This window comes from Takifugu rubripes, chromosome 3 (genome assembly GCF_901000725.2).
Source record: "Takifugu rubripes chromosome 3, fTakRub1.2, whole genome shotgun sequence".
NCBI classification, from domain to species: domain Eukaryota; kingdom Metazoa; phylum Chordata; class Actinopteri; order Tetraodontiformes; family Tetraodontidae; genus Takifugu; species Takifugu rubripes.
In genome coordinates, this window is record NC_042287.1 from 6,617,169 (window position 1) to 6,633,160 (window position 15,992).

The 15,992-nt window shown below is 47.8% G+C and overlaps 1 protein-coding gene across 3 annotated transcripts in view; it reads left to right on the plus strand.

Annotated features, from left to right (window-relative positions):
* Window positions 1-15,992, plus strand: part of sema3b (sema domain, immunoglobulin domain (Ig), short basic domain, secreted, (semaphorin) 3B) — a 68,848-nt gene that overhangs the window by 23,793 nt on the left and 29,063 nt on the right. For all 3 annotated transcript variants that reach the window (XR_003887764.1, XM_029833197.1, XM_029833198.1), the window contains exons 2-10: window positions 4,326-4,670; window positions 5,831-5,988; window positions 6,193-6,255; window positions 13,536-13,655; window positions 14,100-14,193; window positions 14,336-14,455; window positions 14,541-14,683; window positions 14,763-14,877; window positions 15,923-15,992. Coding sequence is in view for 2 of the 3 variants with exons in the window: in XM_029833197.1 (XP_029689057.1) it covers window positions 4,493-4,670; window positions 5,831-5,988; window positions 6,193-6,255; window positions 13,536-13,655; window positions 14,100-14,193; window positions 14,336-14,455; window positions 14,541-14,683; window positions 14,763-14,877; window positions 15,923-15,992 (1,061 nt within the window). In the remaining variant the exon portion in view is untranslated. The remainder of the gene's footprint in view (window positions 1-4,325; window positions 4,671-5,830; window positions 5,989-6,192; window positions 6,256-13,535; window positions 13,656-14,099; window positions 14,194-14,335; window positions 14,456-14,540; window positions 14,684-14,762; window positions 14,878-15,922) is intronic.

Below are 15,992 nucleotides of genomic sequence, written 5' to 3' on the forward strand. Positions count from 1 at the left end.
GACTTACTTAACGCTCCCAAACAGCCGGCGCCCAGCCGCCAGCAGGCTGCCCCCATCTCAGCGGCTCCTTTATTGTGTCTTGTTTCAGGGCTTGTCCCACCACATGAGAGGTTGAAGCCTTCGCCTCTCCACAGAGGCAGTTCTAGTAGCATTTTTCTCAAAGTGCCATGGATCGTGTTTCCTACAATAATAATCTAATTACAGGCTGTGTGTGCAGCCCAGACTAACATGAGCTGAAGATGATGAGTGCGATATCTCAGACTTAGCGCAACTTTTTTTGGGTTGGATCTCTTTTGATCTATTCTGATGCCTTTAGTCAAATGGAACAAATGTTCAGCAGTGAAGGCAGTGAAACTCAGGCAGAATCTCCCCTTTTTCTCTTTCTGTTCATCTTAAATCCCCACAAAGAGCCCAAATAAACACTGGAAACACTGATCCATACCTGCAGCTGGACACAATAACTGACAGACCTGAAATGAGACATGCAGATACACACATGAGGCAGCGCACGGGCTGCTTAGCAGTCAGTGTATAATGACTAATGAAGGGGGATTTGAGTGATCAGCCTCAGGGATGAAGGTCCTCCTGAACTTGATGCTGCAGATGATCCAGCTTACAGATGAGCTGATGTAAGCGTACCAAAGTATGTGGAAGATACTTGTGTACCCCCGCTTTTTAGGATAGAACTGTTAGTAACAAGGACGCTGAAAACACACACTCACTGGCTCTGCTGCTGCGTGTTTAAGTGTGTGTGTGTGTGTGTGTGTGTGTGTGTTTGCGTGTGTGTGTGTGCGCTCCTTGGCTTCTCTCAGTCCTAAAGTTCCCTCTGCTAACAGCCAGTTTTTGGGTGTTATTTGTAGAACATGTTTGATCTCATCGGGTCGAATGCAGCATTAAAACTCCATAATAACGTTATATCACTATTGTTATTCCTGAATGTTATTCAACGGCTGTTATTCAGCTGCTTTTTCTGGAGAGCGGATCCACCTGACGGCTAAAGCAAACACATTTTGTCACTTTCTTGTTCCTGTTATCGTCTTGTTGGCACGTAGCTCCACGGACCCACACTGTCTTCACTGTTCTGCCCTCAAATGATGCTTTTCCCCCCACCTGCAAATAAGGAAATCAGAGCTGTGGGTAGATTATTCTCTGATATTAACTGAAACCCAAAGTTCGGGAAGAACAGTGAAGCAAATTCAGTCCACACATGTTGTTTACAGCCTCCAGGCTGAAACACATGTGTTACGTTAATAGTTAATCTTTCAGGGATTAAACTAAAGGTCTTTGTGAGGACCCCCATTTCCCAGCCCCTCACCCTAAACTTCACAGCTAAATTCCTAATCCTCAACCTAACCCAAATCTCAATCCAGGCCTAACCTCACCCTTTAAACCAAATCTCAACCCTCCAACCGCCAAATATGCTTGCTACCCAAAACTGTCCTCACTACTCCAGTGAAATACAGGGTGTGTGTGTGATCGCTCGTAGCCTCACAATCATGGTGAATTCGCCACAATAACTACTGGGAAGAGTAATGTAGGTTTCCAAAATGTAAAATATTTGCTTCATTGGCTTGCTTTTTAAAAATGTGGTCTCCATTTCTCCTCAGTGTCACACATCCTCCAGAGAAGATCTTTGATAATACCTCACTTATTAAAACCATCCCTGATTAACAGCTGACATCTCTGTAATTGTGTAATCTTGGCCGTCTCCCTGCCGTTATCATACAAACTAAAGCCACCAGTCACCTGCCGCTCTCGCCGTCTCCCTCCAAGAATCCCCTCCCTGCCCCCATCCATTCATCCCTCCTTCCACCCATCCCTCTTTCCTTTTCAGTTCTCCATCCCAGGGAGGCTAATACTTGTTGGTCACAGGCCAAGGGAACTCTTTTTCCCCCTGCAGGCCAAACAATTGGCTCCTTTCTCTCCCAGCACCTCACGCCTTGTTCATTTTTCTTTCATAATTCTTTTGCGTGGGACACGGCCGGAGCCTTCTTGCTTTCTTTGTCCTCCACATTTTCCCTCATGTTGGCGACATCGCTCTCTTTCTTTTCTCGTTGTTGGAGGGACTTTTGTTGCCCTTGACTCTTTCATGATCCCCACCTGTTCGCCTCTCCGCCCTGCAGCCCACCCTCTTCAGTTTAATCTCATTTTCTGACTTTGACTCCATCGTTTTTGCCATCGCCTCCTGTCTGCAATCCAGAAAACCACTAAATCTCCTCATTCACCATTATCTCTTTTACTGTAGGGCTGCACTCTAACCTCCCTGTGAAAAGCTTGCCTCACCCTTGGGGGGGTTGATGCTTTGTCTGCACGTCTATTTAGGCTGGTTTTTGACAGGACGGCTTGCCCCTGCCCCTCTAAAGAAACCCTCTCTGGCTTTATTTTTAATCCACTCCCTCTTGGCATGCTGCTGCTGCTCCGTGTCTATTGAGGCCCATGAATACAAGTGTCGGCGGATCTAATTGCGTTTTATTATTATTATTATTATTATTATTATTATTATTATTATTATTATTAAGATGCATCATGGAGCAGGCAAGGAGTTTGTGTTTGCAAATGTGAGTGTGTCGGGGGTGCATCGCCTTCAGTACTGGGACAAATGGAGACGTCGCTCCAGCTAACGCAACCTAGACAGCCGGGTAGACGCGTGACTCTGTAGAATATATGATGCTTCACAGCAGGGGGTACGTCAGGGTGGGATCACGTGACCGGTGCTTTCGCCGTTTTCGATGTGGTGGCGCGCGTTCAGCGCCTGACAGTGAGCGCCACCTGGTGGTAAAATGGTGTGACAAAAATGGAAATCTCACATACTGCACCTGGGACAGGGTGCAGTATAAAAACTGAAGATCCCTTCGCAGTTTTTATGTGTCTCTCTATTGATCATCCATTTTCACACAAGAAAAAGCATCACAAATTGCTCAGTTGTGCAGCCCACAAGGTGACACACACTGAAGAAACAAATCTACACAGTTTAATCTGCGGTGTTTTGTTTTTGTAACTGACGAGGTAGGTTAGTTTTGGGTGGTTTTGGGTTTGTGCATGTGCGTGTGTGTGTGTGTGTGTGTGTGTTGCCTCTAGCAAAAAAGTATGCAGGAAGAACAAAGATGCCCTCTGGAACTCCTCATGAGGGCACAAACGTGCGCAGCGCTCAGGACTCCTCTGAGGAACAAGGAGAGCGCCAGTTCCTTTTATAGCAGCTGGCAGCAGCTCTCAGTGCTGCTTTGTCTCCGGGGACGTGGATTATGGGTTACAGTTTGGCCGTCACGTTGTTGCAGATGCTGAACCTTAAACACACGTCCGAGCGCGGATCCAGAGCCGTGTTTGACCTTTAGTATCAGGAAGACCTTTAGCTTCAAACCTCCCAACTCTCCACCGTGCACTCAGCGAGGCGAGACGCTGGACATGCTCAAGGCCTGTTTTGTGTGCTTTTGTTCATTCATGAATGTGTGCATGTATGTGTGTGTTTTTAATACTGCAAGTATGTTGGCGCTTAGGTTGTAGTTCAGCTCTGTGTTATGATGTGGGAGCTTATGAGAGCTCTCCTGTCTCCACGCCTCAATAGGTCCACTATTCATAAAGCTCTGAGCCAAAAGCCTGGATGGACTCTGGTTTTCTGTGTGTGTGTGTGTGTGTGTGTGTGTGTGTGTGTGTGCTTGTGTGCGCGCGCATCTGGATGTGGTTGTAAGATCCCCCATCTATAAGCCTTTTAGCTTTTGCTTGAGATAAGTTGCATATTTAGGTTGGCCTTCAGTGAAGACACATTTATTAAGGTCGTTACTGGGGGAAACCAGGAAAAACCAGAGGAAAAGGCAATTCTTGGGAGGGGAAGTGGAGAATTAGCAAACTCTGCAAGTGAAAAGGAGAAAAAACAGACCATCTGCAAGCTTCTGAACACCAACTGTGAGGTGTAAGAATATAAGACTGTTTCTGCTCAAAGACGTTATTGTTGTTGCTGAGTCCAAAGTACTCAAAGAGGTGTGTGTATGTGCCTGTGTGTGTAGATGTGTATGTGTGTGCAGGTGTGTGCCACACACACACATGCACAATAGTCATTTACAATGAGTGATCTCATTGCTCTCGTGCTGTAGTTTCCAGCTACTTATAAGGAGAGGACCGATACAGGAGAGTAAATCTGTCAGTGTAGATCTGTTCACGTCCAACATGAGGTTCAGGTGCAACTCTGGTCCTCAGTCAGGCAGACGTTCCCTCTGGAAACACCATCACTTCCTGTCTGAGGCTGAAGAGATCGTGGCTGGATTCTCTGCCACAGCGTGCTCAGCTGTGGAGACCGTGGTTGAGTTTGTTCTTGTCTCTGTCCTCTTTAGGTATCCGTGACCTCTATGACCTCTCTTGGGCGTGACGGCTGAGCTTGATCGAGAGGACGGCTTCATCACGATCCTGCTGATCACAAAGACCCTCAATCACTGCTAACACAACTAAAGTGGACGAGCGGAGACCATCAACTACCTAAAACGGATTCCGCTCTTCCAAGATGATGACCATGATGATGATGACGATGGCCATGATGGTCACCTGTAGCTCTCTCTTCCTGCTGGGCCTGGCTGCTGCCCACGCTTCGTCCGGCACCATGTCCCGAAGTTCATCCTCTTCGTCGTCATCCTCCTCCTCTTCGTCCTCTTCCTCACCTCGTATGAAGCTCTCATACAAAGGTAAGAACAAGAGGAGTTCTAGAAGATTCCAATCAACGGGTTATTATGGTTGCCGTTAACCAGAACCGTGTGCGCGCACACGTGCACAGCAGCAGGTTTCTGTAGATTATCTTTAATGCTGGGAGTTAGAGGAACTTGAAGGTCCCAGTTCCTCCACATAAACTCGAGGTACGTTCCACCGCTGAAAGCCAACAATTAGAGCCTGAACCTCCAAGGGCGCGAGCCTCCCCGAAGGCACTCTGCCCAGTTGAGACACTCCGTGTTCCCTCTAATTACGGCTGAAGCTAACATGAAGCACGTAAGTGGGGAGACCGGAGATGATTTTATTCTTAGCCGCGACATAAAAGACTCAAAAGGATCTTGTGACCTTGTGCATTGTCTTGCGTTTATTGCCATTGTTAGCTTAGCATGAGTTTGTTCGGAAGAAAAACAGGTTTCATTCTGGTTTTATAACCAGTGTCTGATCATTTGTAAAAATCAAGATGGTAAAAGTTAAACCACAGCTGGTGGAAAGAGAAGTAGTTTGCACGTGTGTATTTAGCTAGGTGCTCTTTTTAGCTGACCTAAAATAACTGCGCTTCTTAGAACACAAGCGAATAATAACAAGAGTGAATGAGAGTGACCCTGGAGCTGGAGCAGACAGTCCAATAAAGCTGCGCGTTGCACCTGGAACCACGGAGGACAAATACAGCATCGACGTGATTTAGGCTCAGCCAGCACAGAAGGATGAAGCCGCTGTTGTTTCTTCAGATTTTGAGGCCAAGAATGTTGGTGGAACTATTTCTCCTGTTTACCATTTAAAAAGCTGCATTATTTTCTTGAGCAATTGTGCCAAGTTTGGGAGAACAAAAGAGCAGAAATAGTATCATTGCCATCCGCCTTCCGCCCAGCTTTAGGCTTCAGACTGTTACATACATAATTGGTTTTTTTTAATTTTCAATATTTTTAGATACTTTGTTGGATAATTTTACATGTTTTTTTTAATCAGGCTCTTAGTGTGAAGTCGTTTTGTTTAAAAAAAAATCGTAAAAAACAGATCGTAAAACATCATAATTAGGCTTCAATAACCTTTTATATTTCTGAACTTGTGACCGTTGGATAGAATATCCCAAAAGCAGGAAAACCAGGTACCACCGGTCTGCTTCCTGTCTCCTTCCCAGACTTGCAGCAGTTCCACGGCGTGCGGCGGTTCGAGCTGGAGCGCTCCTGCTGCTTCAGCGCTCTGCTGCTGGACGAAGAGCGAGGCCGCCTCTTCGTTGGCGCCAAGAACTTCCTGTTGTCGCTGTCGCTGGACAACATCGCCAAGCAAGAGCACAAGGTTGGTCAGAGCGGATCAAAACCTGCGGAAACTTCTGCCGTGAAATCTGCTCTCTGGATCGATATCTTCAGATATGCAGGCGTTTGCTAACATGCCTGAAGCCGCCCGACAACAGGGTGACATCATCTTCTATAACGAGGAGGGGAAAAGTCATGATCAACGAGAGTAAAGCAGCGTTCTGACCTTTAGTTATCTGTGTTTCAGATCTACTGGCCGGCGCCCGTCGACTGGAGGGAGGAGTGCAACTGGGCCGGCAAGGACATCACTGTAAGTCAGATCAGATCCCCCGTAGATCATGTTTACTACAGACGACACCCATCAGAATGGCCTCCAGTTGTGCTGGAGAACGATCGTGGTAGCAATTTCACCACGGAGACAAAGCTTTTTAGAACAAGACGCTAGCGTTTTGCTTTTGGCGGCTCAGAAGTTCTTCCTGGGTCCTTTATTTACTCGGCGGACCAACAACACGCCTCCAAACACCTCTTGTTTACGCTGACACGCCCACGTGGACGTGGCGTGCTGCTGGAGCCGAGAGGAAAGGGCCGAGTGATGTCATGGGCTGAGCTGCAGCCAGACACCGTCCACCAAGTTAAATAGAGGGCGAGAAGCTGCTCCTGAAGGAGGTAACGTCCACTCCTTCCCTTCCTCACACAATGCTACCTTTTAATCCACTGCAGTCATGGGAGTCATCATAAGACCCAAACAGCACGTTGAAAGCGGCGCCATGTAATAATTACTCCTACTTTTGGACCTGCCCTGCGGTGAGATCACTTCCTGGAAACCAGCTGATGGAGATCAGTGGTCGACAGTCGACATTGAAGGCGTTGCCCTGTTTCCTTTTGATATTAGCTTAAATCTCAGGTGAACACCTTCTATGGTTTCGATACGAGAGACATCTAAAGAGCCCATCTTTTTACACCCATGTGGTCTGGAGAAGGTTTGGGGGTTTGGGGTCTGTTTGACCTCAATCAGACCTTTTTTCACCAGTTTATACCATGAAATCTGTTTTATGGGTTGAGCCATTTAAAGCACGATGAACACTTTAGGCCATTTGTCTAAAACATAATCTCCTCTTTTAAGTTTTCTTGACGTTTTCTTGTTTTCTGAAGATGTTTTCTAGAGGGTCCGAAGGAGCAGCGGTGATTCACTCTTTACCGAAAATGTGAATGAGTCAAAATGAGTCAATAAGAATTTGTGTCTTCATGTAAATTGGCCCCAGATGATGAGAAAAACAAGAGCAAAACGAGTTTTCTCTCCCCTATCAGCTGTAATTCCTCCTCTTTTAGTGCGTGTGTATTACTTCGGTACCTTCCGTGCACTCGTCCGCACACTGAGAGCTGAGCTGACCTCACGCCATCAACCCTAATTACAGAGACGCGTGTGTCTGTCGGAAGAGTCCTCGTTCCTCCTCGCTCCTCACGTTCTCCCACCAGAACTTTGACAGATCTTTACCCCGGATTCTTTTCCTGTTCTCATTTGTTAAGGTTCCAGTTCAAGCGAAACCCTCGTTTATGTGTCGATCGCATCCACATCGAGGCAAAACGCGCATAACGGCGGCAGTTCTACGTGATCTAAAGTAACCCCTGCAGGGATCGGTCACGCCGTCACTGTCGATATCTTCAGGTTATCATTGCATCAGTCACGCTGTTGGAAAGAGCGGACTGTTGGTATGGCAGGCGCTCGCCTTCTTTTTATTTTGGCTGCGTTTTAGACATCATACAGCCACGTTCCTGACATCTGGCGAACGGATGCTGCCGGGAGTCTGCGTGCGCTCTGTCCTTAATAAATACCACACGCCGTCCCACCCCGCAGTCTGTCGTTGTTGCACACATCTAATTTACGCTCGAGTGGTTAAACAGCAGCAACACGGGAAATCCAAGCCTCAAAACACAGATTTAACAATAATTAGCCATTTTTTATCGCTTCCATTTGAGATTTGGGGGTAGAAACGCTTCCTGGGAACCCAGTTTTGACTCAGGAAATCTCTGAACTACGATAGTTCGAAGCCATTGAGACACCAGTTACCACCGAGCGTCTGCAACAAGCATTTAAAATCACAAACCTAAAAGGCTTCGTCATAATTCCCAACACTGTGACAGTCAGAAACAAAACAAGCTTCTTTAAAGGTGGACACGGTTGAAAGTGTTGAGGATTATGAAGACCGACGCAGAACTTGCTAATTTTCTCCCGGATAGGTAAGATTCAGCTAAGTTTGGCTGACTTAATTATTTAAATAAGTACTTAATTTTCAGCACAGACCACCACGTATGAAGCCTAAACATAATTAGCAGATGATAACTTTACAGTTTTAGCTCAGTTTAAGGTCACTTTAAGGTCATACCACGCTCTCCAGGCTTTTGAATGTGACTGCAGCACCACTTTTGGCCACAAACTAAGATAACGAACTCAAACTCCTTTAATTGGTGATTAATTGGTGACGAACATGAAAATGGGTGTGATTATACTCAGATATTTACAAATCAGGTCTTTCCTTCTAAACTAGGCTATAGTTTGCAGTCTGCAGTACCTGAACCTTGTCTTTCCAGACCTGCTTCCTTAAAAACAAATTTAGTAGCAGTTGCACAACACACACACACACACACACACACACACACACACACACACACACACACACACACACACACACACACACACACACATCCTCCCCACATAATGACAAGCACTAGACCCACATCATCCACAAGCCAGCTAATACGCAGACACACACGCCAAACACAGCCGTGCGCATAAATGCGGTCAGACAGTAAACAACACTCGCTCTGCCTCGACACGACGCCTGAGGAGTGACTGCAGACACCCGTTTGTTTACACCACGCGAGCGCCAGTGAAAGTCACCAGTTTAAACTGGAACTGTTAGCGACCCATTACATTAGACCCAAACTTTGTAACTGGTTATGTTGATCGGGAGGTCAGGTCATGATGGCTCTGGCTCCTCTTTTGCCATTCATAGTCATAACTGTGTGTTCAGAGCTATTTAAAAATGGCAGGTGTTGTTTTATCTGGTGCATGCTTGGCCAACACGTGCCCCCACTGGGGGTAAAAATGTACCCTGAAAAGAAAGTTCTAACAGTTCCTGCAGCTCAAGATGTTCCTGCTGTGCCAAGAGTCCGAGAAGCGCCTGCAGAAAAGCTGCGCAACAGTTGTGTTAGATGTGGACGAGTACATTAAACGTAAGACAGATGCAAGAAGTTTTACATAAAGAAAGATGTGATAGACTCTGTGAAGTGGCCAGCAGGTCTGCGTGCACCTGAAAACGCCGCCTCAGTCATAAGAGTTACTGAACTGGACGGCGAGTGCAGTAATTCCTGCCTTTCTGTGCCGCGGCTGCCTTCTGAACCTGCAATTATAATAACATGGGACCAAAAATCAGCCGGTTGCCGAGCAGATATGTCAGCGCTGTCCTGCTCGGCTGAAGCAATCAAAGGGATCCCTGGGATATTACACTGGGCTCGGTTGCGTAATGGTTGTTCGCCATGGTCTCGTGTGCTCAGTCTAATGCTCTTGGCCATTAACTTTATTAAAGTTTGCTGGATCACTGAGGCAATTTTCCTCTCAGATGCAATCAGAACAATCAGGAAAAGTCTTTATGTACTCAGAACATTCCAGCACTGAAGACATGGAGGATGTGTGAGAAACTGAGAAGGTTGACGGTAGCGCGTGTGCTGTATAACTGGATCTCCATATAAAATCAGGAAGTAGATGTTTAAATGAAACCTATGGGCCATCTACAGGATCGTTTGAGCACATGTTGCTGAAGAAACCTCCAGGACCGAAAACAATCAAACGAAAACCACTTCAAATATCCTGACCAAATGATTCACCTTCATCCAGATGCTGGGTTCTGGCAGCAGGCGGAGACGAGCAGCAGCTATTCTGACGCAGAGGCGCGTCCACGTGTCTTATCAGATCTGAGGCCGTCTGTTCTGTTCCATATGCAGAGAGACAACGTGTACAGGGGGGGATGTAACACAGCAAAGAGGTGAAACTGAAGCCAAATAGCTGTTAGCTAATGTCAGAAGGTAGAACTTCTTGTTCTTTACAACCCAAACGGTACCATTGTTTACCAATCCTGATCGGAGATATTTGTAGCTGTTTTATCGTCAGAGATTCCACATCCAGGAAGTTGTTGTTGCCCTCCAGGTCACTGTGCAGGTCACATGGCTGAAAGCTATGAATAGATATATTTTCATCTATTATTCGAGCCAACTTCTGCTCGATTTGCTATATAACAAGTTATACTCCTAGCTAATAATGTCAGTCCAGATCTAGAGATCTGAGAGTGGAGCCGTTAAAATATCCCACATGTAGGTCGTGGGACAGTCTTGCTAGTTAGGATGTGGGTCCCCATTCTGAGCTACGAGAGGCCTGGAAGCTCCAGCAGATGGACTGATAATGGTTAAATGCTAAATAGGTAGATGGGGTTAATCATTTCTAGTATGGGGAGAAAATGAGGAAAAAAGAGATCCACCGAGGAACAATACGGCCTTTTGAGTCATGAAGGGAAGTCTTAAAGCTCAGGCCACAGTGAGGTCACAGCCTGCACTTTGCTCACTGTTTCTGCTAATGAATTTGTGCTGGGGTCAAAGGTTAGCTAGTGAACCTTCAGTGACACACACACGCACGCGGAGGAAGCCTGATTGTTAGCGTAGGTCACCTCCCTCATTCTCTAACTTCCTTTTCAAATTCTTTAAAGTGCTCTCTTACCTTTGTTTCCTTTCTGCTCTCCGCCCTTTGTAACATCAAAGAACTGGCGCTTCTCTCCTAACTCCCTCACCTTCATCAGCCCTCTGTCACACACACACACACACACACACACACACACACACGCACACACACACACACACACACACACACACACTCCAGTCATGGAGTCTGGAGTCATTCTGCTGTGCATGTTATTGTCTTGATGAGAAAACACACATGAGAGAAGATGAACTCTTGAAATGAAACAAACCCACAACCTTTGTGGCGCGTCACCACACCACGCTGCCGCCCCTCTGAAGATTTAAATACATTTAACGTGCGTGTAAAACTGAGCCAAAACACCTGTGTGATTGTGTGTATGCGTGTTTTTGTGCTTGCTACAGATTGACTACCAAAACATGCATTTTACTAGAAAAGTGAGGACATTTTTGGGAAGTGAGAACAAGCAAAAATGTCCTCACTTCCCAACTTCAAAGGAGTGTTTAATGTGATTTAAAGGTTGAGGTTAGAATTGGGTTTAGGTTAGAGTTGGGGGGGGGGGGTAGTTGGGATGGGTAGGGGTAGGGCAGGGAGCTGGATAGTGTATTATGTCCCCACAAAGATAGAGGTACAAGGATTTGTGTGTGTGTGTGTGTGTGTGTGTGTGTGTGTGTGTGCGTGTGTGTGTGTGTGTGTGTGTGTCCTGTGATGGTTTGGCGACCTGTCTAAGGTGTCTTCCTGCCTCTGACCCAGGGCCCGCTAGGATAGACTCCGGCATGTCTCATGACCCTGATTAGGAGTATGTAAAGGTTAAGAGAGTGTGGAGGTTGTGCGTTACTCTGACCTGTTAGTGGCTTGCACAGGTCCGTACATGCACACACACACACACACACACACACACACACACACACACACACACACAGACACACACACACACACACACACACAAAAGCATGAAATGTTCCAGCAGCCATGACTGTAAAGCCCAGATGGAATTAAGCTTTACAAATGGGTTGAAAATGAATCAAAGTGAACACAAAAGCAACACAAACCCCCCCGTGTTCGTTTGTGTGCGTGTTTTCTCAGCCTAATGAGCCGTGGTTCCACTCCTGAGTGTGCCGCCATGTTCCGCCTGTCCCCCGAGGGTGAAGTTACAGCAAATACATAAATTTGAGATTGAAGCCTCAGATAATGCACCTCAGCATAAGGTGTGAGCGTGTCCTTTAGAGGCAAACGCTCTCGCAAATACCAAGAAAAACACCAGCAAATCAAACAAGGAATTGATGGAAGGTTCGTGCCTCTTCTCCAGTGGCTCCCGCGGGTCCGAAAAAGCGTAATTCAATCAACAGGCAGATGCTGCAGCGACATCCCAGTGAAAAGGGAGACGAGGTGGAGCGAGTGTGCTTCAGAAGTAAGTGCATTAGCAGCAGGACCAGAGGTTTCTGCTATGTAGCGACCTCGCAGATGATTGGCGGCCCTGAAGCTACAGATAATCGCTAGCAACTGCCGTCATGCCAGTGACCTCCTCCGAGGCGGCTCCTGTCAGATCAGGACAGACGAGGAATGCACGTCCGTCTTTTTGGCTTGTTGCTTTGCAGAAAACCTTTCCTCCGGCATTCCCCTGGGATCCAGCTCACTGAAACCTGACTCAGAGAAAGGCAGATGCGACAGAGGGTCAATAACCTGCCCGCTGGGGGAAAAAGAAAAATGAGGGGGGCTACAGACTGAAAGTGTGAGTGTGAGTGTGTGTGTGTGTGTGTGTGTGTGTGGGGGGGGGGGGGGGTAGGTTGATGAGGGCGGTTGTTTGCCTGCTGTAGTTGATGCGTGCGGCTAATCTGATGTAATCTGGGCAACAATCCCGCTCTCTGGACCCGCTGCAGGTTCTAATGCGCTGGTTCTAAACCTGCTGGTTGCAGCCTGCTGAAGAGCCACTAACTCCCCGCAGATGCACTAAGATCGTTAAGATTCCTGTATGACAGCTACGCTCGTGCTAATCCAGCACAACTGCACTGAACCGGACCGGACCTTGATTATCTCGTGTAAACCAAGGTTCCGCTAGAAGCCGCAAACATAATAAAACAGCGAGAGCTTCGACGTCTCGGTGCTCCTGTTTCCAATTTACTGTACACTCGCGCAGAAAGTCCAGTTGAAAATGCCACCATGTCGTATTAGATCCATATAAAGCATAACAGTTTTATTAAGTGGGCCTGCAGACACACACACACACACACACACACACACACACACACACACACTGGGGTGTGGAGCCAGGACACAATGGTTAGCACAACAGCGATTTGGAAGGACTCAACTGTGCTGTCACAAGCATGAAGACAGGCTGAGAGGAGCAATGTGAGGAATGTTCATATCCAAACTGTGTGTGTGTGTGTGTGGGGGGGGGGGGGGGGGGGGGGGGTATTAATGTGAGCAACACAGAGAGAGAGAGACTGTGCATTCAGTTCTGTTAAATATTACATGCATTCTTATGTTTTCTCTTGCAGCTCACCCAGCAAACACACTTTCCCCCGTCGTTGTTGTCTCCTCTGTTTCCTTTCACAATGTATCGCCATGGTAATATACGGTGTCGCTGTCGCCGAGGGAACACTGGAAGTGTTTTAAATTGACAGAAAGCGTTGCTAACGCCCAAGGGAAGGCTCCAGCTGATGGATTTGATTAGGAGAAAAAGCTGGTTACATAAGAGATCGTTTAAATATTTGAAATCGATCCCCTCGATAAAAGAATTGATCCCCCGTCTTTAGGGGCTCCGCCTTCAGATGGTCGTTACATAAGGTGAGTTCAAGACCGGGAGCCGCTCATGACTCTCATGCCTGCTTGTGTTTCAGTCCGACTGCGTGAATTACGTGAAGATCGTGCACCACTACAACCGCACTCACCTGTATGCCTGCGGCACCGGGGCCTTCCACCCCACCTGTGCGTTCGTGGAGGTGGGCCACAGGATGGAGGTGAGCCAATGGTAGATCCCCCCGCAGGTGGAGATCTAACCGCCACCTCTGTTTGCTGCACCAACAGAAAAAAGTTAATAGCAAAACCGGCGAGATGTCGAGGTGCTGCCAATGGGGGGGGGGGGGGGGGGCTGGGGGCAAACTGGGTGCAAGAATGTGCTCTGTCCACTTTAGCAACCAAGGGGTTTTTACAAGGCATATCTTTTTTAAATTCCTACTTTTGAAGTTCCATTTACAAGCATACCATGAACCTGACCATTTGGAAAAGTATATTCTGAAGTAGAAACGTGTGAGGGGGGTGGATGGAAGCGCACGTGTGAATATTTGCTATAGGAAAATAAAAATGTGCTGTAGAGAAAACAGCACGGACCCTTTAACTTAGCGATATGATACCGGCAGACAACTGTAGAACGCTGGAAAAGTAAAAGGAAACTGGTTTTTCAGGACCACGTGTTCAGGATCGACCCGTCTAAGGTGGAGGACGGTAAGGGGAAGAGTCCGTATGACCCGCGCCACAATGCCGCCTCTGTGCTCGTCGGTAAGCTGCCAAACAAAGGTTACGTCATTGTAATAAAGCGTGCTTTGTTCCAAACGTAAAGTTGTTTCAGTAACTCTCAACCCAAAGTGTAATTTTGTCCTCGTGACTGAGCTCCGGGCACTCGTTTGGCTGCGTCTCCTAGGTGACGAGCTGTACGCGGGCGTGGCCACAGACCTGATGGGGCGAGATTTCACCATCTTCAGGAGCATGGGCAGGCGTCCGTCCATCCGCACCGAGCAGCACGACTCGCGCTGGCTCAACGGTCCGTGCGCGGCTGCGTGCACCCATTCACGTGGGAAACCCACCGTTCCACGTAAAGTCTGACGGCGGCTTCCTGTTCCTTCCAGAACCAAAGTTCGTTGGGTCCTTCTGGGTCCCGGAGAGCGAGAACCCCGATGACGATAAGGTGTTTTTCTTCTTCCGGGAGACGGCGGTGGAGGCCCAGGGGCTCGGGAAGTCCACCTACTCTCGCATTGGTCAGCTGTGCAGGGTGAGACGCGCTTTCCCGCTCTGGCACCGGCCCGGGATCCCACCTGGGCTAAACCTCGGCTCTTTCTGTTTTGAATCAGAACGACATGGGCGGCCAGCGAAGCTTGGTGAACAAGTGGACCACATTCCTGAAGACCCGCCTGATCTGCTCGGTCCCGGGGGCCGACGGCAGCGACACGTACTTTGACGAGCTGCGTAAGTTCACCACGGATACAAACCCGGTGTCGGGATGGCACCGACCACGCAGGCTGTCCATACGGACGTCTATCAAACATGTTTCAGGAGTCAGAACCGAGACGTCCGTCCGGGGCTGGGCTTCAGGTCCACTCTGTGTTTGTTGGATTTCTACCCAGAAGCACCTTCTGTTGCGTAAAGAGAGGGAAAAAACCTGATACATTAACCAGGATTTCTGACCTCATTGGAAGATTAGCATTCCGCGCCACATTCCTGCAGGCTCGGATGGAGCAGGAACGGGAGATTAATTGGTAAAAGATTCTGGCCTGGTGCGACGCCAGCGTTGCTGCTCTGGGTTCAGATTAAGTTGACTGTTTATTTGGGCTGGATCTTCCCATGACGGAGGACAGCGGCGTCTTCTCATTTGAGCTGATCCAGAATCGCTGATCCCACCGCGGGCAGTCGTTGGCTCTCGTCCGGTGGCGTTCGCACGCTTTCAGCTCCGTAGATGGTTTTTACACGTCCTCCGACCACGTCTTCAAAAGTCATATCATCTTTCCCATTTTCTGAATCCAGGAAGGGAAAAATTCTTGTCATAACAGAACCTGAGGCCAAATCTGACCACCAGATTCCCTGATATGAACAAAGGAGGGAACCAATTTTCCGACCATACCTGAAGCCAAGTCAGTTTAGAGCCCCTCCCAGTACAACTGTGACCTGACCCTGTGGGAGCAAAGCCTCCTGCTGCTGTAATCATTTAATAACCGCAGAAGCTATCCCACTAGCATGGATCCCTCCTAAACTCATGTTATGGTTCTAACATATTAAATCTACAGCACCTTTATGACCTGGATGCAGCCAATTCATGGTTCCAAAACACTGGAGTAGATTCCAGTCGATGTCACGACCCTCATTTATTAGTAATGGTCTCTTTAAAGTAATTAGACACAGGGCTTTGCTTATCTTTCTCTCAACCTTTGACCTGTTGATTGACCACCTGACCTGTGTTTGCGTGTGCGTGCGTGCGTGTGTGTGTGTGTGTGTGTGTGTGTGTGTTGACCCTCAGGCGATGTGTTCCTGTTGCAGACCAGGGACCGAAAGAACCCTCTGGTCTACACTGTTTTCTCTACTTCCAG